The sequence below is a fragment of the Triturus cristatus genome, chromosome 3_1 (genome assembly GCF_964204655.1).
Source record: "Triturus cristatus chromosome 3_1, aTriCri1.1, whole genome shotgun sequence".
NCBI lineage: Eukaryota > Metazoa > Chordata > Amphibia > Caudata > Salamandridae > Triturus > Triturus cristatus.
The window spans coordinates 317,438,927-317,464,653 of NC_140583.1; the positions used below are offsets into that span (position 1 = coordinate 317,438,927).

Genomic DNA, 25,727 nt, shown 5'->3' on the forward strand with positions numbered 1-25,727 from the left:
CAGTCTGGCCTTGCTACCACCCTCCAATGGCACCCCTCATCTTCATATAGACCCTCTCTCATGTGTATTTAATTTCTTCTATAGTGCTACTCATCCCAAGTATGTGGGGCAGAGTGTTGGAGTGTGTTACCACACACACATATTATATAGAGACAACCACTCATATAAATGTGAAAGTCAATGTCTAGGAAATGTTGCTTAAGATAATGGGGCTTACAATGTGTAATCATACTTTCATCAATCATTCAGTCTTTCAGCATTCATTCTGTCCTTCCATCTGTGTGCCCATCCATGTCCATATTCAACCACTTACAAACCTATCCATCACGTATCCTTCCATACATCTTTTCACGTATCCATCCCTCCATCCACCCTTTTACTCATCCATCCATTATCCATCCATCCACCCGTTCACCCTTTCCATCCATACACTCATCCATCCACTCTTCCACCCATCCATCCATCCATTCACTCATCCATCCAGCCATTTACCTAGTCAGCTATCTTTTCTCTTACTCATTCATCCACCCAGTCACTCATTCTTCCACCGATTCACCCGTTCAATCATCCATTTACCCATCCCCCTTTCTCTCTCAATTCCCCTTTCACTTAGCCATCCATACTTCAATCCATCCACCCATCCATGTACTCATCCACTCATGAATCTATCCATTAAACCTATCACTCATCCATCCTTTCACTCATCCATCCATCCATCCTTTCTCTCATCCATCCACCCTTTCACTCCTTCACTTATCTATCCATTCTTTTATCCATCTACCCGCCCTTTCACTCACTCATCCAGCCTTACATCCACCCTTTCACTCATCCGTCCATCATTCACCCTTTCACTTATCAATTCATCAATCCACCCTTTCACTTATCATTTCAACCCATCCATCATTTCACTCACCCATTCACTCGCCCATCATCCACCCTTTCACTCATCCATCCATCCATCCTTTCACTCATCCATCCAGCCATCGATTAACCCATCCCTTCACTTACTTAGTTACTCACCTTTTCACAATAATTATGAGCAGAGCCTTTGTCTGCAGAGTTGCAGACGGAAGAGACTCATCAAGAACTCCACCCTCACTGTAGTTCCTAAAGCAAGGGGTGGGGTGGGGCAGGGTTCACCTGCCCCTGCACATAGGCAATCTGAAAAAGTGGAAGGCATGAGTCATGCATGACGCATAGTGCCTGGGCGTGGGACGACTGTGACATGGTGTTGTTTCCAGAGCTTTAAGTGGGATGAAAAAACCTAGGGTGGTCTCTCCAAAAGGGTGTTCAATGTAATTAAGGGCGTGGCTTAAAACACATAAGCTAAAAATCTGTGCTTAGTATAATGTGCCGCCCAACTGGTATTTTTGTTGCTTCTGTCATTGCATCCAGATATATAATACAACAAGTAACGTTACACCTACAACAAGCCAGAACTATTTGCTTTCTCAATGGTTGTTAGTTGCATAAAATAAAAAAGCAGCAACAATGGCTTCTTTGAATATAATATTGAAAATGCGTCAGTTCTAAAACGATGAGACTCTGAGAGAACTATAATCCTTTCCTTTGTTATGTTATGTTATCTGGGTATTTGTAAACCGCTCAGCTACACTATTGAGTTTCCCAGGGCTGACGATATCTAGGTGGGGCTGACAGAAAACGCTGCTCAGATAGAAAAAAAACTATTGCTGAAATAGCCAAGGTTTTTTAGCCTTTCTAAAGGTAAGGAGGTCCTGCATCTGTCTGAGAACCAGAGGCAGGCTATTCCACAGTATGGCGGCTTGCACCTGGAAGGAGTGGCCACCTATTTGAGCGCGAGTGAACTTGGGGATAATTGCCTGCTGCAGAGAAGATTACCTCAAAGTTTAGCTTGGACAGTAGAACTGGAATCTTTTCCTGGTATATGAGGCAGCTGTACCGTGGAGAGCTTTAAAGGCTAGAACGTCCGATTTAAAACTGATCTGCTTACGAATCGGCAGCCAGTGCAGGCCTTTCAGATGGGGAGACATCCGTGTTCTAGGGCCGAGCACAAGAATTGCCCTAGCTGCTGCATTCTGAGCCACCTGAAGACGAGATAGTAAATATTCAGGCAATCCCAGGTACAGAACATTGACATAGTCCAGCCTAGATACTGTCAAAGCCTGGACTACAGTTTTCCTGTGACTGACTGGGAGAAGGGGCAGGAACTCCTTAAGCATTTTGAGCATGCCGAAGCATGCCTTTGCTACAGCTTGAACCTGATTTTTCATAGACAGGTTGTCATCCATTTTAACCCCTAGATTTTTGACTATCTTGACCAGGGATGTGGGAGGAGACATATCGGCCAGCCACCAGTCTCGCCACACCTCGCAAGGAGTGGAACCCAAAAAAATGATCTCTGATTTCTCAGAGTTACACTTCAGTTGGTTCCTTTGTAGCCAAAAAAACACCTCCGATAGACAGATGTTAATCAAGTCCCCTCTAAAATAATTGTCTTTGTCACAGGTAAAGAGCAACTGAATGTCGTCCACATATGACACTATTTTTGCTCCGTGGGCCTCTGCCAAAAAAGCTAAGGGCGTCATATAAAGATTAAAAAGTGTCAGACTTAAAATCGAGCCATGTGGGCCCCCACCTGCATATGAGAAATAGGGACAGCAAAAGGCAGAGACCAAACCATTTGCTGACGGTTCTGTAAAAAAGAGGTGTACCATTGAAGTACCGTGCCCCCAAAACCGCACTCCTGGAGTCTCTGCAGGAGCCGGTCATGGGGCATGGTATCCAAGGCCGCCAATGATTGAAATAATATCAATACAGCCTTACCGCCTTTGTCCAAGGTTTCTTTAATAACCTCGGAAACTTCCAGAAGCGCTGTTTCAGTGCTCAAATTGGCCCTAAAGCCAGACTGACTTTGATGGAGCACTAAATTTGTTTCGGCATAAGCGTAGGTGACAAAATGCACATATTTTTCCAAGGTCTTGGTAGAAAAAGGAAGGAGGGATATTGGCCTGTAGTTAAAGGCAATTTCAGGTGCTGAAGGGGCTTTTTTAATAGGGAACGAATCTTTGCCTTCTTCCACCTGTCGGGGACTTGCCCAGTCTGTAATGAAACATTCAATATTCTATTCACCGCCGGATTTATTATCTCCGCAATGGATGCCAGAACTTTTGCCGGGAACTTCTTTCACCGCCTTCCTTTGTTTAACTGGATACTCACCTAGCAGCAGCATGGGCGTTTTTGCACTTCCATGTGACAGAATGCCCTGCCGTGGACCGAGGCTGGAGGAGGCCATCACATGCTGTGCCAGCCCAGACTGACCCATTGTCATTCTGTTATGTAGCAATCAGCCCCACACAGAATGACAATGGGCGGGGTGAGGCTGCTCTTGTGCTCAAATGAGTGCGAGGCGGCCCCATCAGGGAGCTGGCCCTTTGTCAGGGGAACAGCTCTGTTCCCTGAAAGGCCCAAAATTACGGACAAAAGGCGTCCGTAAAAGGGATACTCACGGACAACGGATGTGAGGTCCAATTTACGGACGGTCCGTGAAATTTACGGACGGTTGGTCACTCTAGATCCAAAATGTTATCGTCCAATATCCCTTTTGGACTCATCTGCTAAACTCATGGGAAGATTTATTCTGGACAGGTTGGAAAGCTTGCCAACCGATAATTTTATGCTGACAGACTCACAGTGTGGGTCCAGAAGGAACAATGTATTAATCTAAACCTTCTGATTAGCAAATATACTATTACTAAGAAAGGTCACATCTACCTCTGTTTTGCAGACCTGAGTAGTGCTTTTGACCCTGTAAACCATGCTAAGTTGTGGCAGAAGAAATGGGAGCTCCTTTATATATTATTTCACATTTGTCCCAGTTGCATGATTCCTTGACAGCACAAGTGTGATATGCAACAAATGGGGAGTGCACGCCAATATTTAGGGCTACAAGAGGCATCAGACAAGGCTGTAGACATGCCCCATTTTTGTTTTCTTTATATATAAATGGGGTAGACACATCACTGCAACAGGTGAATGCTGAAGCCCCAGAGTCGGAAAGTGGCCGACTCCATCCTCCTATACGCATATAATGCAGTGTTGCTATCTAGAACTGCAAATGGCTTGCTGCGCTTTATAGATAATTTCTCTGAATATATGGAGGAGAAAGACTTTATGCTTAATGGAACAAAAATATTCACAATGGTATGCAGGAATAAAAAAACCAAAGGAAAAAATACATTAAGTCAGGGGAATAGAATTAGCAGGTACCCAACATTTTCGTTATTTGGTCACTTCACCCATGGTGGACAATGTGCTCCCAAGTGAGTACTGCAAAACTAAAGTTTAATAGGATATCGATTAAAATTTGCTAAAAAAATACAGAGCAAACCTATACCAGAAATGTTGTAACTGTACAAAAGTAAATGTCTATCAGGGGTCACCTATGGGGCTCCGCTGTGGGGTATGATTAATAGTACAACACTACAGACACAGGAGAACTCTTTCCTATGTAGACCGTTGGCAGTGCCTCAATAAACATCAACTTACAATATTTATAACAAATTAGATGCATCTCATTTGGAAGAAATAATTCAGATAAGCCCGATCATTATTTGGCGTAGTATCTGAAGTAAGACAGGTTCCAAGTTTGCAAAGGAATTATTGAAGACTGCCTATCGCTAGAGCATCATGCTAAAGTTCCCTGGCTAATGCATATTACTAATTTGTTAAAGGTGATAGACAAAACTAATAGTGTGGACGATCCTACTAGCATTCTAGATAACAGTATAAAAAGAACTATGAACGATCCTCATTTAGAATAGAGAAGCCAAAAGAGAAGCTAGGGAAAAACTAAAGCAACTGTGAACGAGGCATTCAAAGGTACCCAACTACTGTAACTAACGTACAAACAAGGTTTGACCTTACCAGATTGCATGTTGGCATCTTACCTGGTTACTTTCCCCAAATGGGGGTATGGTTCAAGAAAGAGCATGCATGCCAATGTGACGGAAAAACAACCCAATCTACTTTCTTTTATTTTGCAAATTTAATAAAGATTTTAGAAAGTGTTATCTGCAGCCACTATTTTTATCAATGAAACCAGCCTAATTTCCGAATGCTTTTAATTTTCTATGTAGATTTGGAAGATGCACTCACGTTATGCAGCGATCTCATTCATCTCATCTGCAATTAAGACAGGAAAGGCATCTCTTCCTTTCGAAGATTTAACGTATGAGGAAGATTAACAGAAGCTTTGGGGCTGATTTAACATTCTTTCGCCTGGTACTCTATTATTTTTCCACCAAAGCCACATACATACTGCAGAACTCTTGAGCATGTGCCTCCGACGTGAGATGTGGACTCATGCGATTATTTCCTATCAAATAGTCCCTCAAGGAACCAATTGGAGCTCTCACGGGCTGTAATCTTGAATTTATTTTTATGACAATGCGTTTCTGCAATCCGCCTTATTCATATCAGTTCTTTTAAAAAATGTCATAAAGCACACTTTTAAGCACCTGTTAATTGACTCCACATGATGATATCACATAAACAACAACAGAGGACTCCCAGTTCTCCATTCAAATGGCTTGTAGTTTTTCCACCATTACAACATGTACCTCAACATTATTGTGCCCACATATTTCTTTGCACCTTAGTAGGTAGGTCAGCTCTCATTGAGTGTGAAGCCACTATATTTATCGAAACACGCCAGATAATTAAGTATTGTCCTCTAGTAAGTGCAAAATTTTGAAAGTATAAATTCAACTGGGGCAAAACGAGGGTGAAAAAGTTACATTTATACTTTGAAAATGTTGCACTTACCAGAGGACAATAATGAATTATCTGGCGTATTCTGATACATATAGTGGCTTCACACTCAATTAGCTGGGAGTCCTCTGTTGTTGTTTCTGTGATATCATCATGTGGAATCAATTAACTGGTACTTAAAAGTGTGCTTTATGACATTTTTAAGAGAACTGACATGAATAAGGGCATTGCTGAAACGCGTCATCATAAAAAAAAAAATGTTACAGCCCGTGAGTGCTCGTATTGGTTTCTTGAAGGGCTATTTGGTTGGAAGTAGTCTATTATTTATATACTTTTTATGCCTTATATGATTTTGTTAAGCTGGTGTCTTTTTAAATACAATTTTTTATAGATTCTGCAGATTGCGATTTTGCACAAACGTTGTTTTGAATAATATGTGCACTTTAAATTGGAATGGAAAATACCTCTAATCTTGTTTAAATAAGGTGTTGATTTGCTATATAGCAACGAGAATTTGCAACATACGTATTGCGTTATTACCCTGCAGTCCGCTTGTTTCAGTGGAATGTTTTTAGTACAAATTATGGCATAATACTATTTAGATACAAGCAGCTCCAAGCAACAACTGATAAGACACTGTTTAGTAAATACTGTTTTTAATATATCTTGTGATTGTATATCATCCCATAATGATCCTCTATAAATGTTTAGTTTGCACAAAATGGTTTCTATGCATTTTAGATTAAAAAGGAATTTACTTCTTACTTGATCATAACATAATGTCAATCTGTTAAATTCCTATTAGGATTCACAACAAATGCATTGTGTTTTTAATATGCTGTTTGTTTTATGTCAATCCAAATAAAGATCTTTGATGATGATGATGATAAAAATACTATTTAAGATGTAAGCATCTGCAATGGAATGGATAATTTAGCGGACTAACATGTTGCGATATATATAACAGGAATGTTTTGGTTTTACTTGGTAATTGGGGTGCCTAGAAAGTATAGTTCTTAACAATCTAATGTGCTCCTGACGCTCACATTTATATTGGTTTCTTCATGTATATAAAGTTAATAGGGGCCTGAAAATTGGGTCAATATTGTAAGATAGATAAATATCTATCAGGTAATAGTAAATATGGAGACTACATGAAGAAGTTTGCTTTCCACACTAAAATGAGAATTAATAGTGATGAAGATGAGTTACTGTAGGTGTATGTCACCATTAGGGGTGGGCAAAAAATTCCACTTCACAGTTTTGCTCACTCCATCCTCTGCTTGGAGCACGGACTTCTGCCAAAACTCAGCAAACCACTGCCTGGTGGAATTTTTCCTCGCTCTTGCATTCCTCCACAATGTTAAGTTGGCCAGCGTGAATTTGCGTCCATTAGTGCCATTATCGAGTGCTAGAATGCCTCCCAGGTAGATTTATATACGCGGGCAGTTGCGGCAGATCACTAACGTTTGCGCTCAGAAAGCTGCCGCTCTAACACAAAATCTACTTCCGGCACGCCACATGGTGCCTTTCATGCTGATTTATGGCACAGAACAAGCTCCCAGTGCTAAAAATTAGCACAATGTGTCAAAATCCTGCCACTTCCAGAACACTGCTGAATCTTGCAGAGTCCATGGAGTGAAACTCTACTAGTTCTGCCTACCCCTTGTAACCATGTATTTGTTAAAACTATAATCTATTGATATATTGGTGATAACTTATATATGTGATGAGGTATGTTTTGCAAAAAGATATAAAAAGTTTTATAAAGTATGTAAAAAAAAGACTTGTTCATTTTTATTTTTATTTTCTTCTTATCATCTACTTCTGATTAACAGACCTGAAGAGGTGACTGTGTCTCGAAACACGTGCTGGCTGTGGTTATGTTACTTGTATATGTACAACAAGAAAAAAATCATATCCAGTGATTGGAAAAGTGCTGATAAATGTTGAGTTTTTTTTCTGGGTCAATCATATATGTTCGATAAACAGGTAGTATGCTTCTTAGGGTTCATGGGAGGGTAGCCCTAGGAGGTAGCAAGGAGTTTTTTGAATTGTGAACAGTGATAGAGCGTCATGTGATTCTGAAATTTGTAGGGGTGCATCATATTCACCGTTAGTCTGCACCCGCATATTAATCGGTGTGTGCTAAGAAGTGTCGTAGAAATGTATTGTTGTAATCGTTTAACATGGAGGTGATTAGACATTTAATAATGTTTTTCGTGAAGAGTAACGCTGCAAGTTATTGTGAATGTATTTAGTAAATGCACAATGATTAGTTCATGTAATGCAATGTGTTAGGTTAAACGTGTGCTACGTTAGAATTACATGTGCAAGTTGCTTGCTCACGTATATGAGAATAACAAACTAATGCTTAGAGTGTGATTTAATAGTGTATTAACAGTGTAAAGGCCTGATCGCATATACGTAAAGAGAAAGGCCTGTTCATTTTCTTATGTTAGCTAAACGTTGTAGGCCGAAAATAATTTCCCTTGGTAAAGGCTTTGGGTTGCAGGGAGATGTAAAATCTTGGAGACGTGAAATGTTTTTCATTCCCATGTTTCTGTTGCAGGTGCAAGGACATTTAGCTTGTTAGTGAGACTAGGTCTTTGTTTTAGGAGTTAGGATGCTGCGAGGAGCCAACAGGGGAGTGCATTGGAATGTGAGGATGATACTTTCAGCGGAGAAGGTGCCTGGGACCCAAGGTCAAGCTAACCGTCGTTGGGCGCCAGACAAAGTTTTAGGAAAAGTACTGGAAGAAGACCTGGCTTAAGAGGTGTGCCAAAGGGCGTGTTCTATGATTTTGGGGTTTTGTATTAGGGACAGTGCCCTGTGAGTTGAGCAGTTGAGGTTTAGACGGGAAGCTAGAAAGAGCATCTTAGATCGAGCTCTGACTAAGTGAATGTACTTCTTAGGAAGTCTTCACTTCTGACACCTTTATTCTCCTTGCCTGGGAAGGGAATGTTAAGTAGGGATGTCACCTTAGAGTTAGAGTAGGGATAGACTAACTGTTTTTTCCTTCTCAGACTAATGATTCCTAATTTGGATATTGGCTGAACCATTGCTTTCTTGATGATCTTAGAATCAGTGATTCTTTTTGTTTTGAGTCGGATGAGAATCCTCCGTAGACTTGCCTTTGTATTAGTACCCATTTATCTCTTACACCTTGTATTGAGGTGTCTGTATGTTCAGTTATTTTTGGTTGTAATAAAATCCTATAAATTTTAGATTCGGAGTCAATGGTCTTTTCTCAATGAAATCTAATTTTGGCGACTATGTGTTGATAATTGTTTTTCTTCCCCTCTACACTATTTAGCAGATAAAAAGATCCTGGCCACCTGAGAGGATTCTTGGAAATAATTAGGTAGTCAAGAATCCGGCCCCATCAACAGGATGAGGAGCATAGAAAGCAGAAGGACTTACTGGTTAGAAGACATAAAGATACTTAAAAATAGAAAATGTTAACAAGAAATCTAAAATGGTGGAAGTAGCACAATAGAGGCTTTATAGGGTGCATCCACAAACAAGTGCCGAAGCAAGAAGGAAGTGGACAGCAGAAAAAAAAAAAAAAAAAATGAAAAATCAATTACAAGAAACCTGACCTAGTTATAGGGGCGAAAGAAAACTCGAACAGAAAGTCTTTAAAAGCAAAACACACAAGTATCATTAATTAAGGAGACATTAATCCAACAAAACGAAACGAGACCCAGTTTGTAAAAGCAGTTAGCACAGAGAACGCACCAGATACATTTATTTTCTCCAGTTTCAGCAAATAAAAAGGTGTGACCCTGGAAGGGTACTTTCTACAGAAGATCTTCCGTGAGATACGCCTGTCCCTGTATTGTTGCATTCTTTAATCAACTGTGGTGTCGAGGCATCAACTTACCAAGAATTACAGCACCAATGGACAGGCTGCTGAGGACCCTCAAGAGCCAGAAAGGTCTCTGTAAAAGGAAATATTATATGTTAATCGATAAGGTAATTGCTTATTCACAGAAATTTACACATAATACAAAGAAAACAATATGCTTATCTATGTGACTGTGTAGACCACCATTAATGACTCAAGAAAGTGTTATTGTGCTGCCTTAGAAAATCTGTAAAGTTTAGGTTTGTCAAAACTGTTACAGTAAGCATGAATATTTAGATTGATTGAACAAAGGTAACATTTCTTATTTAGCATGTGGCATTAACCTAGCTAATAATTGTGGTCTATCCATTTCCGTAGGCTGCTATGTGTTCTCCAAGAAGTACTCTCAGCCACTAGCTCCCATGATTGATTGTGTTCCCTATGGTGTCCTGTCCTTATCTTCCTTGTAGGAACAACCCATATCTTGTTGCATAAAGCAAAAAGATAAAAATCACAGATGTTTACTCAAGAGTTAATACTGCATTTATGCACAATAATAGAAAAAGTAAACTATCTTACACAATATGATCTGCACATTGACTTTATTTGAAAAACATTTTCCAAAAATATTAACTACTGTTGTCAAATATCACAGTACTATAGGCACACCATTCCAGAATTGGAAGCTCTGATCAATTCAAGACCAAAACCAACTCCTGCTTAAATAGTCCCAGTGGACAGCTCATCAACAACTAAGCTTCTACCCACAAGCTCCAACAACTGGCAGTTCTGGCTAGGAAACAAAGGTGGACACAGTTTGCTTGTTCACTTGATAAACAGTGAATATCTCCGACAGAGTTCTCTCAAACAAGGGAAACAGGGCACTGGAGTGCACATTAAGATGAATATTTTACTAAGGGGATCATGGCAACATATTAACAGAATGAAGGGAGCATTTCAACAATCAAACGTGTTCACTCTTGCTAAATGACGGCTTGTAAATTGTTTATTTTTTGTTTATTTTGAGTTTTATATAGCGATAGCTAAACCTGAAGGTATCTCACTGCTTTACTGATTGTGTAAACAAATTCAAGAGAACCGCATGTGAGGATTCGTGTTGGTTAACATAGTATATCCAGGAAGTATAGAACAATACATTATAAAGTAGTGGCGTTAGCGACAGTTTTAAATGCTGAGCAGGTCAAGCGAGTGCAACAAACTATGCTGTCGTGGGGTGGGATCTTGAGGAGACATAGATCAGAGTGGGAACGTGTTGCTTTTGTTTGATGTAACAATAGGAAATTACATTTAAGTTTTTCAGGCCAATTTAAGATTCAGTTTAGGGACACGAAATTTGTGACGAGTCACTGTAATCAGGGATTCTGTCAAATAACATGATGTTTTTTGTCTGCTGAACAATGCTCAGAAGAACATTTTTTCATGGAACTGAACTGGAGAACAATGATACTTGCTTATTGTTGAAGAAGAACCCTGGCAAAGGGAGGAGCGATGGCTCTCCTGTTGAGGGCCTTCAACGCGGCTCGTGATGTTTCTGCTAGGGATAAGGAAGGAATCGTTTCAAAGGTATGTGGACAATAGCAGATGTTATACAAAGGAATCCATAGGCAAGCTAGACTGCTCTGGGCATTAAATTGGCACTGAGGTAGGGCTGCGAGTGAGCGTGATTTGTTATAAGAGAAGAGAGTGATGATTAATCTTAATTTCAATTTATTAAAATACACTTTTTAATCATCTTTTCTAAACTCAACCCATTCTCCTTTAAGGAAAACGGGCTGCATTAAAAAATATATATATATTGCTTTATTAAAAAGCAATCACAGAAATGGTGGTCTGCCGACCCCAGCAGGCCACCATCCCTGGTTTTAGCGATTCCTAATGGGTCACAAATTGCAACCTGCCTCATTAATATAAATAAGGTAGGTCGAGCTGTGACCCGTTCACAGAGAATCACAATTAGGTCATCGCCATTTGAAATAATGATAAATGTGGCTCTACCTGACTAGGAGAGGGGCACGTTTGAACACAGATTGCAATAGAGGGTACATAAACCAACTGATCTGCAGACTACCATGTCTGTGTTTGCTTTTAAATAAAGAAACTTTTTTTTTCCGAATGCAGCCCGTTCTCCTAAAAGGAAAATGGAATGCATTTAAAAAAAAAAAACACGGGTCTTTAAAAATACTTTTGCTGCCAAACACTAAGGGGAAGGGGTCTACTCTTTTGGTTTGCAACTGACTTACGACCAAGTTGAAATTGGTGGTAACTACTATTTTTTGCGACCGCATATGTGGTCGTAAAACAATCTTACATCTCCCCGCAACTAGCTATTAAGAAGGGATGCCCTTGGCACGCCTCGTCCTAATAGAGACTCGCAAACCCTATCTTGCGAGTCGGTGATAGGTTACCGACTTTCAAAATAGGGTTTGTACATGCTACAACCCTTTTTACCGGTCGCAAATGGCCCGATTTTCTGTTTGCGACTGCCAAAAACAGTCGTACATCTGGCCCTTTATCTCTTACTGATTTCTGTTTTACCGACAGGATGCTTGGGGCAATATTTATCTCAGATATTCCTAGATATTCCTAACGGGAAATGTGGATGTGCCATATTGCAACAAATAGACTCAAACTGGAAATATGAATCTTGTTGAACTCTCACACCAGATTTGAAAGTAAACTACAAACATTTTTAATTGTATTTATAATTGCATGTATGTAATGATAATGACTGCTTATTTTGGACATACATGAGTTTCTAGGTTTGGTGAGACTGTTGTCCAAGATATAATTCAATTGAGGAAGTACCAATCCTCCCTTTGTTTTACGTGTCTTATGGGCCCTTATATTTTCATCTTAATGTATTAATTATTGTCAGTATCTTTTCACTATCTCTATCTGATATAGGGCATAGGATAACCTGAAACAGAAACAGGATTTATGGATGAACCACTACCACTCACTATTAATGACACTTGCCCAACTCATAGAAACTAGCCTTTATACCATCTCTGTAGGCCAGCCCTCAACAGTACCCAAATTGTTGAAAATGAATGGCCGTATTTCTTAGGTGCTTTTGGAAATGTTGATACAAAGATATTGTAGAGTGAATGCCATAAAAAAGAAGGAAAATACGGACGATAGACGCTTCTGCCTGGTACCCCCGGCTAGTTGGTAAATACCCCGCTTGGAGCTCATTTAATATCTGTCCTGCTAAGTGTAATTTACATTCCTTTGCAATTAATTTATGTCTTTTACTTTCTCTTTCCTTTTTGACTTTTCATCTGCAATGGTACTCAGTGAAGTGATAAAAGCGCTCAAGTTCGGTTCCCACATCACACACTGCGCATGCGCAGAGCAGTGAACAACGCTGTTCGGCTCTCTTTAACATTACTGTCCAGCCTCAGCGCATGAAAGTGAGGGGCTTGTGTCACGAACAGAACAGGGCACTGGAGTCTGATTAAAAGACTTGGTCATTATTTAACACCTTTGTACCTATGGTGCGTGCATCATCTGCTTGTGGGTCCAGCACGCTTAGAAATAGTCCGCAAGCCTGTGAAGTATCTGTACGAAGTTCCCTGTATTCCTACCAAGTGGTTACTTTTTTTAGCAGATGGTGCTCTAGTAGTACAAATACGTCACTGATCTTTGAGAATGTATTATTTCTCTTCTAGCTGCATAGAAACTCTGCCACCCTGCTTGCCAGAAAGTCCTCCTGACTATTTGCAGTGTACAATAAATCGTAGATCAGCCCTGCCTCCCTCTTTACTTGTGGGCACCGGGCAATCTTGAATTACCTTATGAAGAGATTACTTACCTATGATAGAAGTGCATACAACCTTGTGTGTTTGAAATGTGAAAGATTAGTATAAGAAGTAAACCAATATTTCCAATACAATGATTTAAAAATATCTGTTGGACGCTAGGTGGCAGCGTTCTCCCGCTTTATGTACTGAGAATGTATTGAGAAAGTTGAGAACTGTTATGTGGCATGATTCCTTCAAACTTCTGAGCGTAGTCAGAACGTCTTACTAAACTTGTGCTTAAAAAGGGAGCATTAGAGCATCATAGCTGCCAAGGTTTCAGATTGCTATGGGTGACATGTTCATAATTTCAGTGTAATTATGAGTGACATTTCAACAACTATGGGTGACACTTTCTCGCGAGCAAAATCAAGCAATGAGGACGAGGGAAACATAAATATCAGAACTTGCACCCATTTGAGCAATGAGAAAATCTAAGAGGACCTTAAAACTGGTGCAAAGCAACAGAAATGGAGGGGCAACAGTCAGAGGCGCAACTAGAGCCAAATTTCGGGGGGGGCTGAGCAAAAATTTCGGGGGGGGGCTGAGCAAAAATTTCGGGGGGGGGCTGAACTTTAAGCAATAGGCAGAGTGGAGCTGCAGGGGCTCTTAGAAGGGGTGAAACAACAGCAAGGCCTCATTAACATGCAAATGGTCTTTTAAAGACCTGTGAAGTGCTCGGGTGCGGCTGCTTTTTTGCCCGGGAAGGTGTCTCATCCCGGGCTGCCACACACGACGGGGGGGGCTGAAGCCCTGTGAGTCCAATGCGCGCCTGGCAACAGTCACCTGACTCACAGACTCGACAGTCGGCTCGCCGCACACAGCACGGCACTGGGCCAGCCTCAGAGGGGTGAAGCATAGCTGCCAAGTTTTCAGATTGCCTATGTGTGACATTTCCATGGTTTCAGGGCACTTGTGACATTCTGCTACTAAATGTGTGACACTGAGTGACACTTTCTCACAATTAAAACCAAGGAATTAAGTCCAAGCAAAGAGTGAACATTTGATCAATATCCTTCATATACATTTCTACCTTGGAAACACTCATGTGTATAATAAATGTGCAAGCACGCAGAATTTATGAAGTTGGAAGTGACGTCTATGGAATGTAAACATTCACCTTTTCAATCAGGGTTGACATTTTGTGAGTTCAGTGTCCAGTTTCTGTGTACATAAAGACATATGTAAAGGGTTTTTGAAACTAGTTGCAACCTGCCATCCTGTTCTCTATTAAATATGGCCCATAAATGCGTGCCTTCAGAGATCAGTGCGAATCAGCATATTAACATTCTGTGCTACTTTCTAATGAGTGAAAACTGCCACTAAACTAAGGGTCAGATGTACGACCAGTTCTTGAATGCGCAAACATGTTTGCGACCCGTTAGTACATTGGCCATGTAGGTTTTTGCATGCGCTAACACTATATTGTGTGTCGCAAAAAATAGCGATTCGCAAAATAGTGCTTTGTGACTTGCTATTAGGAAGGGGCGTTCCCTTCCTAATAGTGAATCACAAGCCATGTATGAATGTTTTGCAACCGCAATTGCAGTTGCAAAACACTCACAATTTACCGTCCTTCTCAAGAGGGTGGTAATGGAGTCGCAAATGGGAAGGGATCCCCAGGGGACTACTTCCCCTTTGTGATTGGATGCAAAAATATTTTTAACGGCAGGCAGTGGTCCCAGGGACCACTACCTTCCCTTATAAAATGAAATTAAAACATTTTTTTTTTAAAGTAATCTAGGTTACTGAAAAGCAGTCCCAGACATGGAGGTCTGCTGAACCCAGCAGCCCACCATACGTGGGAGGGCCAGCCATTCCCAATGGGGTTGCAAATTGCGTGTGGCTCATTAATTTTCATGAGCCTCGCATTTTTCGACCCCATTGGAAATCGCTAACAGTGTCTCTGACACTGTTGTATATTGGCTTTTGTGACTCGCAATTTTTCACAATTTGTGACTGGCAAAAGCCAAGGGTCGTACATCTGGCACCAAATGCTGATCTTGGCCACATGAAACAGAATTATTCTGACATTTTTATTGTTGCTTGAAAACTCCTGGACATCAAGGAATCAGCCCCACTGTCAGGTGGTTTTAAACCCATGTTATTTATACAAAGTACAAGTTCCACAAGTAACGAAAAAGTAACTCACGAGTATCATCCAACCTCATAACAGTTTGCTAATATGCAGCATGAATCACTGTCCACAGTACATGTTCCGACTTTCCAGAAGAGATTAACCCTTTGCACTAGTAAATCATGGCGAGTAAGCTGCCAGGACACGAAAACTCTGACATTGACGTGAACATTTATAATCAAGGCAGCAGAGTTGAATTTTTTTACACTTACAAGTGGGTCTCTGAGTCAGTGGGAATACAGGTAGTAAAATAAAGCCTAGCTGTTGCTGATGGTTGGGTCGCTAAGTGTCTGTCAGGATCCCTGGCTGCAGACAGGTGCTGGACGTTTGTAGCAGTCGGAGTGATCATATAGTATAGTGAGAGCAAGGAGCTTATGCAGTGCGTTGCACCGCTACGGCTTGAGAGTCGTGCCTGTGCCTTTTAAAGGCACTCAGCACAGAGCAGCTGCCCTCAGACTCATGCCAGCCAGTGACCGGACGCAAGCCTTGGGACGGCCACTAGACAGGATGAGCAGCAGCACGTGTAGGCCAGGAGGTCGATTCTTTTTCACTATCAAGTAGTTTTAAAAAATTGTTAATTTTGGGTCTTATTTGTAAGATTGTGCATTAAGGAGCAGGTTAATATGTAACCCTGGGCGCAGTTCGCGTAGTAGCGCTACACATAGCTACGCAAAGTGCACTTCACACTATGCGAGATACGTGTAGCACTACGCGAACTGCGTAGTGCGCTGTTCGCGATGATTGCACAGTGCCGGATGCTTGTCCGCACTGTGCAGTCATTGAAAACGGCATCTTGCACAGTGCGAGCTGTCGTTTTCTGCCGCACGAGTAGATTTGTACTCGAGCGGCAGCTTTCTCAGCCCGGACTGGTGGTTTCTCATCACGAGCAGTCGCGAGCATACGCGACCATTCGCAATGAGAAACCTGACCTCCCCGCGTTGAGAATCCCGCCGAGAGGTTTATTTTCCACGCTCGCAATCGGCAACTTGATGTTGCTGATCGCGAACGAGGATAAAGTCTCGCCGGGATGTCATTTTGCTCGCTTTCGGTGCTCGTGTTTTTGGTATCGTTTGTTTTACCTAGCTGGCTGCAGTGGTAGGCTTCGCAGTGCTGCCCAATGTCCAGCTCCGCCATCCCCCGACATGCCACACGGATCGTAGTAACCAAAACTCCTCAGGTCGGCTACTGGATGGAGTTTTCAATTAATCTCTGTGCATCTAAAGATTATTGTAATTTTAGAGAAACTTGCGGCAGGCACATTCAATCCACTTGCCAGGCAGTTGACTCACGAGACGAAGTGTTACTTGTGGGCCTTCTTCGTGTGATCAGGTCATAGTATTGCAGAGAGTAAGCTGCGTCTAATGGAGAACAGAGCTCCGTGTTTCTCAGCCAGTCCCTCTCGCAGCAATTTATTCTGCTGCAGCATGGCCGAGGGTCAAATTAACTGCAGCTACTGAGACAGCTGAGCCACACGGTGACAGAGGAGGCGGCGGCTGGCGGTTCGAGCGGGCAGTGCTGTTGGTGCCCGCCATAATTGATTTGCTGTAAGGCCTGACTCACACAAGTTAATTCCGGCAGCATAACATGATGTCCGGTCCGTCTCCATGGCACTTTAGGCTACATTGTAGCATTAAGCAAGACACACAATTGATGGAAGGAATGCAGAACAAATCAAAACATTCACTCCGAGTCAAATGATCTAGGTTAAATCCATCATTCTTTTGCTCACCATGCCACCCGAGTTTAGACCTGGCCATATGCAAATCAGTCTTGACCCTGTGCCTCATGGGAACAGTCCAGCCCAAAAGGCCAAGCCAGGTCTTCCCTGAACCGGAAACAAGCATCCTAGGATCGGTTTCGGGGTTTCACCCCTCATCAGCCAGGATAGCTTGAATCTAGTGACACAGTGAGCCTGGGACCCACGTCTGGGCATACCCGGCGCACTTAGGGCAAGAAAGCAAAAGACACACAACTGATGAACGGAATGCAGAACAAATCAAAACATTCACCCCCAGTCAAATGATCTGGGTTAAATCCATCATTCTTTTGCTCACCATGCCACCCCAGTGTAGACCTGGCCATATGCAAATCGGTCTTGACCCTGTGCCTCATGGGAACAGTCCAGCCCGAACTGCCAAACCAGGTCCTCCCTGGACTGGAAACAAGCATCCTAGTACCGGTTTCGGGGTTTCACCCCTCATCAGCCAGGATAGCTTGAATCTAGTGGCACAGTGAGCCTGGGACCCACGTCTGGGCATACCCGGCGCACTTAGGGCGAGAAAGAAAAAGACACACAATTGTTGTTTTTACATTGTAGCATTAAGCATTGCAGCCCTCAACAGAGTTAGCCCCAAGCCTGCAAAGCAGGCAGGAATACCATGGTGTGAGCTGCCAGTTTCCACTCCACAATTTTATTTAGGCAGCGTTAAACTGCTTGTCCTGTCAGCTGAGGCACTATGCAGAATTTGTGACTTAGCATTTCAGTTCGGTGATGCGGCTCACCACATTGAAATGCGTTAGTCCAATGCCTGATGCGTGGTACTTGGGAGGACTGGAGCATTGTGTTGAATTGTTGACACTCCAGACTCAGTTGTAGAAACATATTTCCAGCCAAGTCAGGGACCTCCACAAATAATCTTCCAGTTTTAAACAGCTGGCCTTGAGTGCAGTAATCCACAAGGAAGGGAAACCTCCCGACCAATGTGGATTGTTTCTACCTATATTCCTGCTTAATGCAGAGACAAAATTGTTAGCTAAACTACTGGCCCTTCATCTTGCTCCGATCCTACCTAGATTGGTACACCCGTACCAATCCGGATCATGCCTGGACGTAACTTGGCTCTCAACCTACAGTGCCTCCATTGGGTCTTGGGACATACAAACAGAGTCCAAAAAGATGCAGTAATTCTATTGCTCGCTCTCATATGGCATTTGATACAATTGAGTGGCCATATCTGTTTGCAGTCCTTGAACATCTGAGTGTGGGTACTCCGTTCCTGGCCTGGATTCAACTCCTATATACTGCCCCACCGGAGCAGGTTGCAGTGAATGGCAAAGTGTTGCAGAAATTCCTGCTGCAGCGGGGAACCAGACAGGGATGTCTCCTCTCGCCTCTGCTATTTGCGCTGGCACTTGAGCCTTTGGCGGCCTGGATCCGAGGTGACCCGTTGATCCGTGGCCTCCGATGGAGAGTAGAATGGGAGGACAAAATATCACTGTGTGACAATGACATTCTTCTCAATGTTGCATCTCCCTACTCCTCCATCTCCAGAATTGTAAATATCTTCGACACATTCTGGAGATATTCTGGATTCAGAATAAACTGGTCCAAATAAGGCCCAAGTGGTGACGGAGGGATTCTGATACCTAGGAATATTTGTTAGATCCAATCAGGATTTAATCACTGCTAACAATCTATTACCTCTACTAAACCGATTGAAACGTGATGTGCAGCACTGGCACTCACTCCCCCTCTCATTTCTAGGTAGGGTGGCTTTTCCACGCTTTTCATATATTTTATAGAACACACTGTTTCAGGTACCCAGTCCCTATTTTAGGGCTGTTCAAGGTGAGGTCAGATCCCTGCTGTGAGATGGTGGGGCCCCTAGAATCGCTCTTAATAAACTTACCATGGGTTGGTATGAGGGTGGGATAGCCCTTCCAGCTGTACAAACATACTACCTGGCGGCGCAACTGACAGTAATCAACCAATGGGGTCATCAACATATGACAGAACCAGCCTTCCATATGAATTGCCTAGTCCTACAGCCCAGGGGACATTTATGTGTATTGTACACCAAACCAAGGAACTATCCTCTGGAACGGTCTAAGACTTTGACGGTCCAACTGTGGCACTCTACACTCAATAAGCTGGGCTGGAAGAACAAGATCACCCTAGCGACACCCCTGTGGGACTCGGACCTTCTGGGGGACATGGGTAAGAGGTTTTACAAATGGGATCTGCTGGGCATTTTGTGGTTGGGACACTTATATACTGGAGATTCGGAGATAATACCCTGTGTTGACCTACAAAAAACAAACCACTTGGCACCCACCAAGGCGTTCCAATATATATACAACTCCGACACGCCCTGAGGGCAAGAATACCCAGAGAGGGAACCCTGCCAGAATCCTCACCCCTAGAAAACAGATAACTAGAGGAACAAATCTCCAAAAAGGAAATCTCGCTAACATACAAGAAGCTTGTGAATAAGGCTCCAGATATGTTAAGTTGGCTGAGGGAAAAATGGGAGAGGGATATCACTGACATGCAGACAGATGAATGACCCGAGGCCCTAGCCTCCCCTAGAGAGGTGGCTGTTAGGTCCCATTTCCACCTAATACAACTCAAAATACTACATAGAGCTTATATTTCCAGTACTACATTAGGAAAGATGGAGAGGAGTACGGACCGGCTCTGTTGCAGAGGCTGCAGGCAGGAGAGAACGTTTTTTCATACAATATGGGCCTGCCCCATAATCCAATCTTATTAGGACAAGGTAACACAAACCCTGAGCAAGGTTCACAAGTTGATGCTGCAACAATCGGCCAAGTGATGCCTGCTCAATGTATGGGATGCGACGGATTTGGGGAGGGGAGACCGAATTGGTACACCTCTGGGCTGGAGGATTGCAAAAAGGAATATAGCGTGCAATTGGGGGGCCGAAGTGCCACCGGCTCTAAGAGACTGGAAGAGAGATATGGACTGGTGCATGGTATCCGAAAAGACTATCTATGAAAGCAGAGGCTGCCCTAAAAAGTGGGGAAGGGTGTGGAACACATGGAATCAATACGGAGGCTTCTCATGCACCGCCCCAGTAGCCCAACTGAGACACTCTATATCGGAAGATGAGCAAGATTAAATGTAGGTCTTTGAAGGTCAGAGAGGAACAAAGTATCAATGTTATTTGATATTGTGCATGCGTTGCTGCAGAATGCCCTTGATTTACAATGACGTAACATAAGTAATGGTATAATGTAATGTGCTACATGTTTGTTCTAAATAAAAAGAGTTTATTTTAAAAAAAAGGTACAATTTAAAAAATGTCTTTTAAATTTCACCAAACTCATTTTTCCACCCCCCAGCACTGTGCTAACTCATATGCAGGCACGTCAATGAATATTAAGGACGTTGTACATCTTGTTGCTCAGAGACATAGATGAGTTGTTTTTTATTTACAAGAAGCTATTTGAAAAAGAACTTGAATCGTTACTTAAGCATGACATTAACTGGTCTGATGCCATAGGTTTCTCCCATGGTTATAGTGCCTAAAAAGGACACTGAATGAGCTGTACTTGTATGTGTTGATATGTGCCAAGCGAACAAAGCAATTGAACGAAACTGACATCCCGGTCCACACATTGCTGACATGTTATGCAATTAAATGGTGCAACGGTTTTCCCTCACCTTTAATTAAATAAAGGCTATCATCAGCTGGAAACTTTTCTACACATATCGGTCTGTTTCGATATACAAGACTCAGTGTTGATGTGTCATCGGCTGCAAACGTTTTCCAAGATGTCGTTCAACGTGTCATACAGCTGGTTGTGAATGCATTTGACTATATCAATGACATATTGATTTTCAGAGCTACGCAGAAGGAGCGTGATAAAGCTCTCACCCACCTATGTCGTTTACTGACTGATGCAGGCATGACTTTGAATGCAGACAAGTGTGAGTTCCACAAGACAAAATTCTTTGGCCATATCTTTTCTGATGGAGGTGTGACACCGGATCTTGCTATAGTATGAGCTGTAAAATTCCGGCTCACTACAAGGTTTTTCTATAATATGTTAATTTCTTGGCATGGCCTGTTTCTGTTCAAGAAACATACAAGACTTTGCTGCCATAAGTGCTCTTATATGTGAGTTAATGCAAAAAATATTTCATTCAAGTGGTCACAAGAATGTGAGCGAAGTTTCAAGAAAATTAAACAAGCTATTGATACTGCTACTGAAATTACCTATTTCAAGCCAAAGCTTCACACAGAGGCTGTTGTTGATGCTAGCCGAGTCGGCACAGCACAGCAGACACCCGCATGCTCGATGGCATATTGTGGCATAAGCCAGCAGAAGTTTGTCCCTAACAGAACGTGCTTACTCTCAACCTGAGAAACAAAGTCTGGCCATGGTGTGGGCCTGTGAACATTTCGATGTATTCCTATATGGAAAACCTTTTATGTTGGTAACTGATCATCAACTTTATCGACTTTTTGGCAATCCAAAAACCAAGATGCCTCACCACATTAAAGGGTGGGGATTTTGATTACAAGAATATGATTACACCAAGAATATGCTTACACCATTGTGCATCACCCAGGCAAGGATCAAAACCCTGCTGACTACTTTTCCAGAGTCCCTATACAAGGTTAAGGTACTCCATTGAAGATAGCTGAAGCCTACATTAATTTCATTGTAAATTCAAGTACGCCAGCTGCCATATCGTTAGCCCAGATCATCAATGCCAAGAGCCATGTTAGTGACATGCTGAAGTTGAAAGATATAATTACACATCAGTTGTGGAACTGACATGCTTGACCTCTCACCAATGGTGGTGAATTTCAAAAGTACAAAAACATTCAAGATGAACAGTCGATTACTCAGGAAGGAGTTAAACTGTGAGGGTAGAGAATCCTAATTCCAGAGAGTTTAAGACAGAAAATAATTGGAGTGGCTCTTGAAGGACATTGTGGTATTTTTGCCACCAAGACAGCTCTCCGAGATCGAGTTTGGTTTCCATATTTAGATAAAATGGTTGAAAAGGAATGCATGGCCTGTCATCTATATAGCTGCCTTTCTAAAAACATTACTCAACATACTCTTACCATATCAGAACTCCCTAAGCATGCATGGGAGAGAATAGCCATTGATTTCTTTGGTCCACTCGATTATGGACATCATCTGATGGTAATTGTGGATGAGTATTCTAGACTTCCATTATTAGACGATTTCTCATCCACAACTCATGAGCGAGTCATTTAGAGACTTGACGGCATTTTTACAACATTGACTGTTCCGGCCATTTTGAAGTCTGATAATGGCCCTCCATTCAACAGTTGAGAATTCAAGAACTTTCTGGAGCATCTGAACATAAAGCATCAGAAGAGTACACTTTTGTGGCCACAGGCCAATGGACGTGTTAAGCGTATTATTAGTGCGCTAAAGAAAGTAGTACAGCATGCAACTCGAGAGGCTCAGTTTGCAAACTGTTTTGAATTCCATCTTACGAGCCTATTGTTCAACGACTCATTCAACCACGGGCAAAAGTCCTGCAACTTTGCAACTTTGATGTTCGGAAGAGCAATAGCAACCAAGTTACCCCAATGAACCAACAGAAGAGACGGAGGTGGGAACTAGGCCTGGGCAAAAATTTCGTTCCGTTCGCGGAAATTGCGATAATTTGACATTTTTGCGTTCCGCGGAGAGCGCGAAAATGTCAAAAATTCCGGTTTCCGCAGCTTGGCGATAATTTGTTTCTTGCTCGCGCTGTAAAATGATACATTCTCGCGCGCGCGCGATCGCCTTACCTGAATCCCTGCGTTCGCCGACAAGTTTTCTTGATCCGGTCGCGTTCTCCATGAGATGTTGTATTGTTTTTAGCCATTTGCGCTGTCTCGCGACAGTTCGCGCCCGCAGTGACGTCATGCGTCGCGCGATCACGTCTTTCTTCTCGCGATCATGCACCGCGAGAACAACTCAAAACAAGATGGCCGCGCCCGCAAGCAACCACATGGGTAAGTTGGCGACCCGCAACCATGCAGAAAATCTCGCGAACATGCCGGAAAAAAACTTCCGCATCTTTGCGATATTTCTGCTTGTTTGCGATAATTTTAAACATTCTCGCGATAATTTGCGAAGGTTAATTCCGCAAATTCCGCCCACCCCTAGTGGGAACACAACTCAAATGAAAGACTTGCTTATTAAGGAAAAGATAAAAGCCTATGCAGACAAGAGGCAACATACAAACATCATAGTGATCGCTCGCCAACTGTGAAGGAGACAATCTGATGCTCTAAATGATGATGCACCTTTCCACGTTGTGTCCACCAAGGAACATATGGTGACTGCCCAGCGTCCTGAAAAGTTTATTACCAGAGACTCTTCTCAGTTTTGGCATTTGATTCACTGGTCCTCTGATCAAGATGGCAAACGAAAGACTGAACCTGAGAACCCAGGGGATACTGTACTTCTTCACGGTCTTCAAAATGTAATTTTATATATATATATATTCAAAGCCAAAAGGAAGGTATTGGCGCAAATGAAAACAAACTCGAATGAAAATAAAACAATCATTAATTTATCCACCTTGAAGCTAACTGAAAAAGAAAAGCAAGTGCTCATGTTGGGACTCTCCTTCTGTCCGCCAAATGACTTAGACTATCCTCAAGCTAGGATCGATGTTTTCAACTACATACGGAAGCTTAAACTCATGAAATTCTACACTATTAAAAACGGCAATGCAAGCAACCTGGCAACTTCATCTAACTCAAAACCAGTACAAACCAATACGTTACAAGTTTTGGATGTCCCTGTAGTCCTGGCCGCTCAATCTATTCTTCGGGAATGCAATGATGAAAGTAACAGCATTTCCCACGCCAGTACATCAACGCAGGAGCTGCTGGCGCAAGCGGACATTGGCCAACGAGGGGCAGGCAGCAGCCCCTGCAAACAGAAATCAACCTTCATCCCCCAAATGCCGAAAGACGCAATTGATATCTTTCACGAAAGAGTGACGGAAGATATCAAGAAGCTATATCATCAGGTCAAACATAGACGACGGAAAAAATCTACCAGGGAGATGGAATACAATAAATTGATCAATAAATTGAGTAAAAACCATGAGATAATAATCAAACAATCCGACAAGGGTGGCAACATCGTATTATGGCCCCAAAGTGACTATATTAAGGAGGCACAACGTCAGCTATCTGATTTACAGTGTTACCAACAGACCAGCTTCAATGACTATAACAAAGCTAAAGATTCGTTATCCAAATTGCTTCATCAATTCAAGCGTGACAGCATGATTTCAACAGAGGAATTTAAATTTCTGTGGATAGAATATCCAGTAATTCCATCTATTTATTTCATACCGAAAACACACAAGAATGTAAACCCAATTCCCGGACGCCCGATCATCTCCGCCATCAATAGTATGGGTGAAAACATTTCACAATACGTTGATTATTTTTTGAAGGATTTGGTCAGGAATCTACCAACGTATGTGAAAGACACAGGTGACTTTCTCAATAAAATCAGGGACATACAATGGGAAACAAATATGAGGTTCATTACCCTGGACATTGAGTCCCTTTATACATGCATTGAGCATGGTATTGGGCTAGTGGCGACCGAGCATTTTTTGGACACAAGATCTGTAGAATACTATGAACACAATAAGGTCATTTTAAAGTGTATTCGCTGGTGTCTTAATAACAACTATTTTATGTTTGGGTCACAAATGTTCAGACAAACAAGAGGTGTGGCGATGGGATCCTGCTTCTCCCCCAGCTATGCCTGTTTGATGGTAGGCTGGTGGGAGGAGCAGGTCCTCAAGAAAATTTGGGCTGAACAGTACAATAGTCATGTCAAGTATTGGTTCAGATATATTGACGACGTATTTGTCATTTGGCAAGGCAGTGAAGAGGAAGCCATTTCATTTATTAACAACATCAATAATAATGAAGTGAACCTTAAATTCACCTCACATATTAGTGATATGGAAGTGGACTTTCTTGATGTGAAACTGTTTATTAATGATGGCACAATTAACACCACCCTACACAGAAAGGGAACAGCAGGGAATTCAACGCTGCATGCATCCAGTGCCCACCCAAGACACCTGATACAAAGCATCCCCTATGGGGAACTTCTGAGGTTAAAAAGAATCTGTAGCTCTACGGAACAAAAGGAGAAATGTACCAATGAGGCACTTGTAAGGTTTAGACAAAGAGGCTATAATACGCACACTCTTAAACAAGCAGTTATTAAGGTAGCCCTACGGTCTAGAGAATCTCTGTTAGAAAGCACCAACAGTAGACGTGAGCAAACATCGGACTCCAATATTCCTAGACTAATCCTAACCTTCAATCAGCAGGAACGCCAAATAAAATCCATAATCAAACGTAATTGGCCCATAGTCCTGACTGATGCCGTCCTATCTCCTGAC

General features: G+C 42.2%; 1 protein-coding gene across 2 annotated transcripts in view; it reads right to left on the bottom strand.

The window, feature by feature from the left end:
- Positions 1–25,727, bottom strand: part of LOC146860185 (dual oxidase maturation factor 1-like) — a 465,978-nt gene that overhangs the window by 105,538 nt on the left and 334,713 nt on the right. For both annotated transcript variants that reach the window (XM_085644025.1, XM_085644026.1), the window contains one exon: positions 9,638–9,695. In XM_085644025.1, the coding sequence (XP_085500151.1) occupies positions 9,638–9,695 (58 nt within the window). The remainder of the gene's footprint in view (positions 1–9,637; positions 9,696–25,727) is intronic.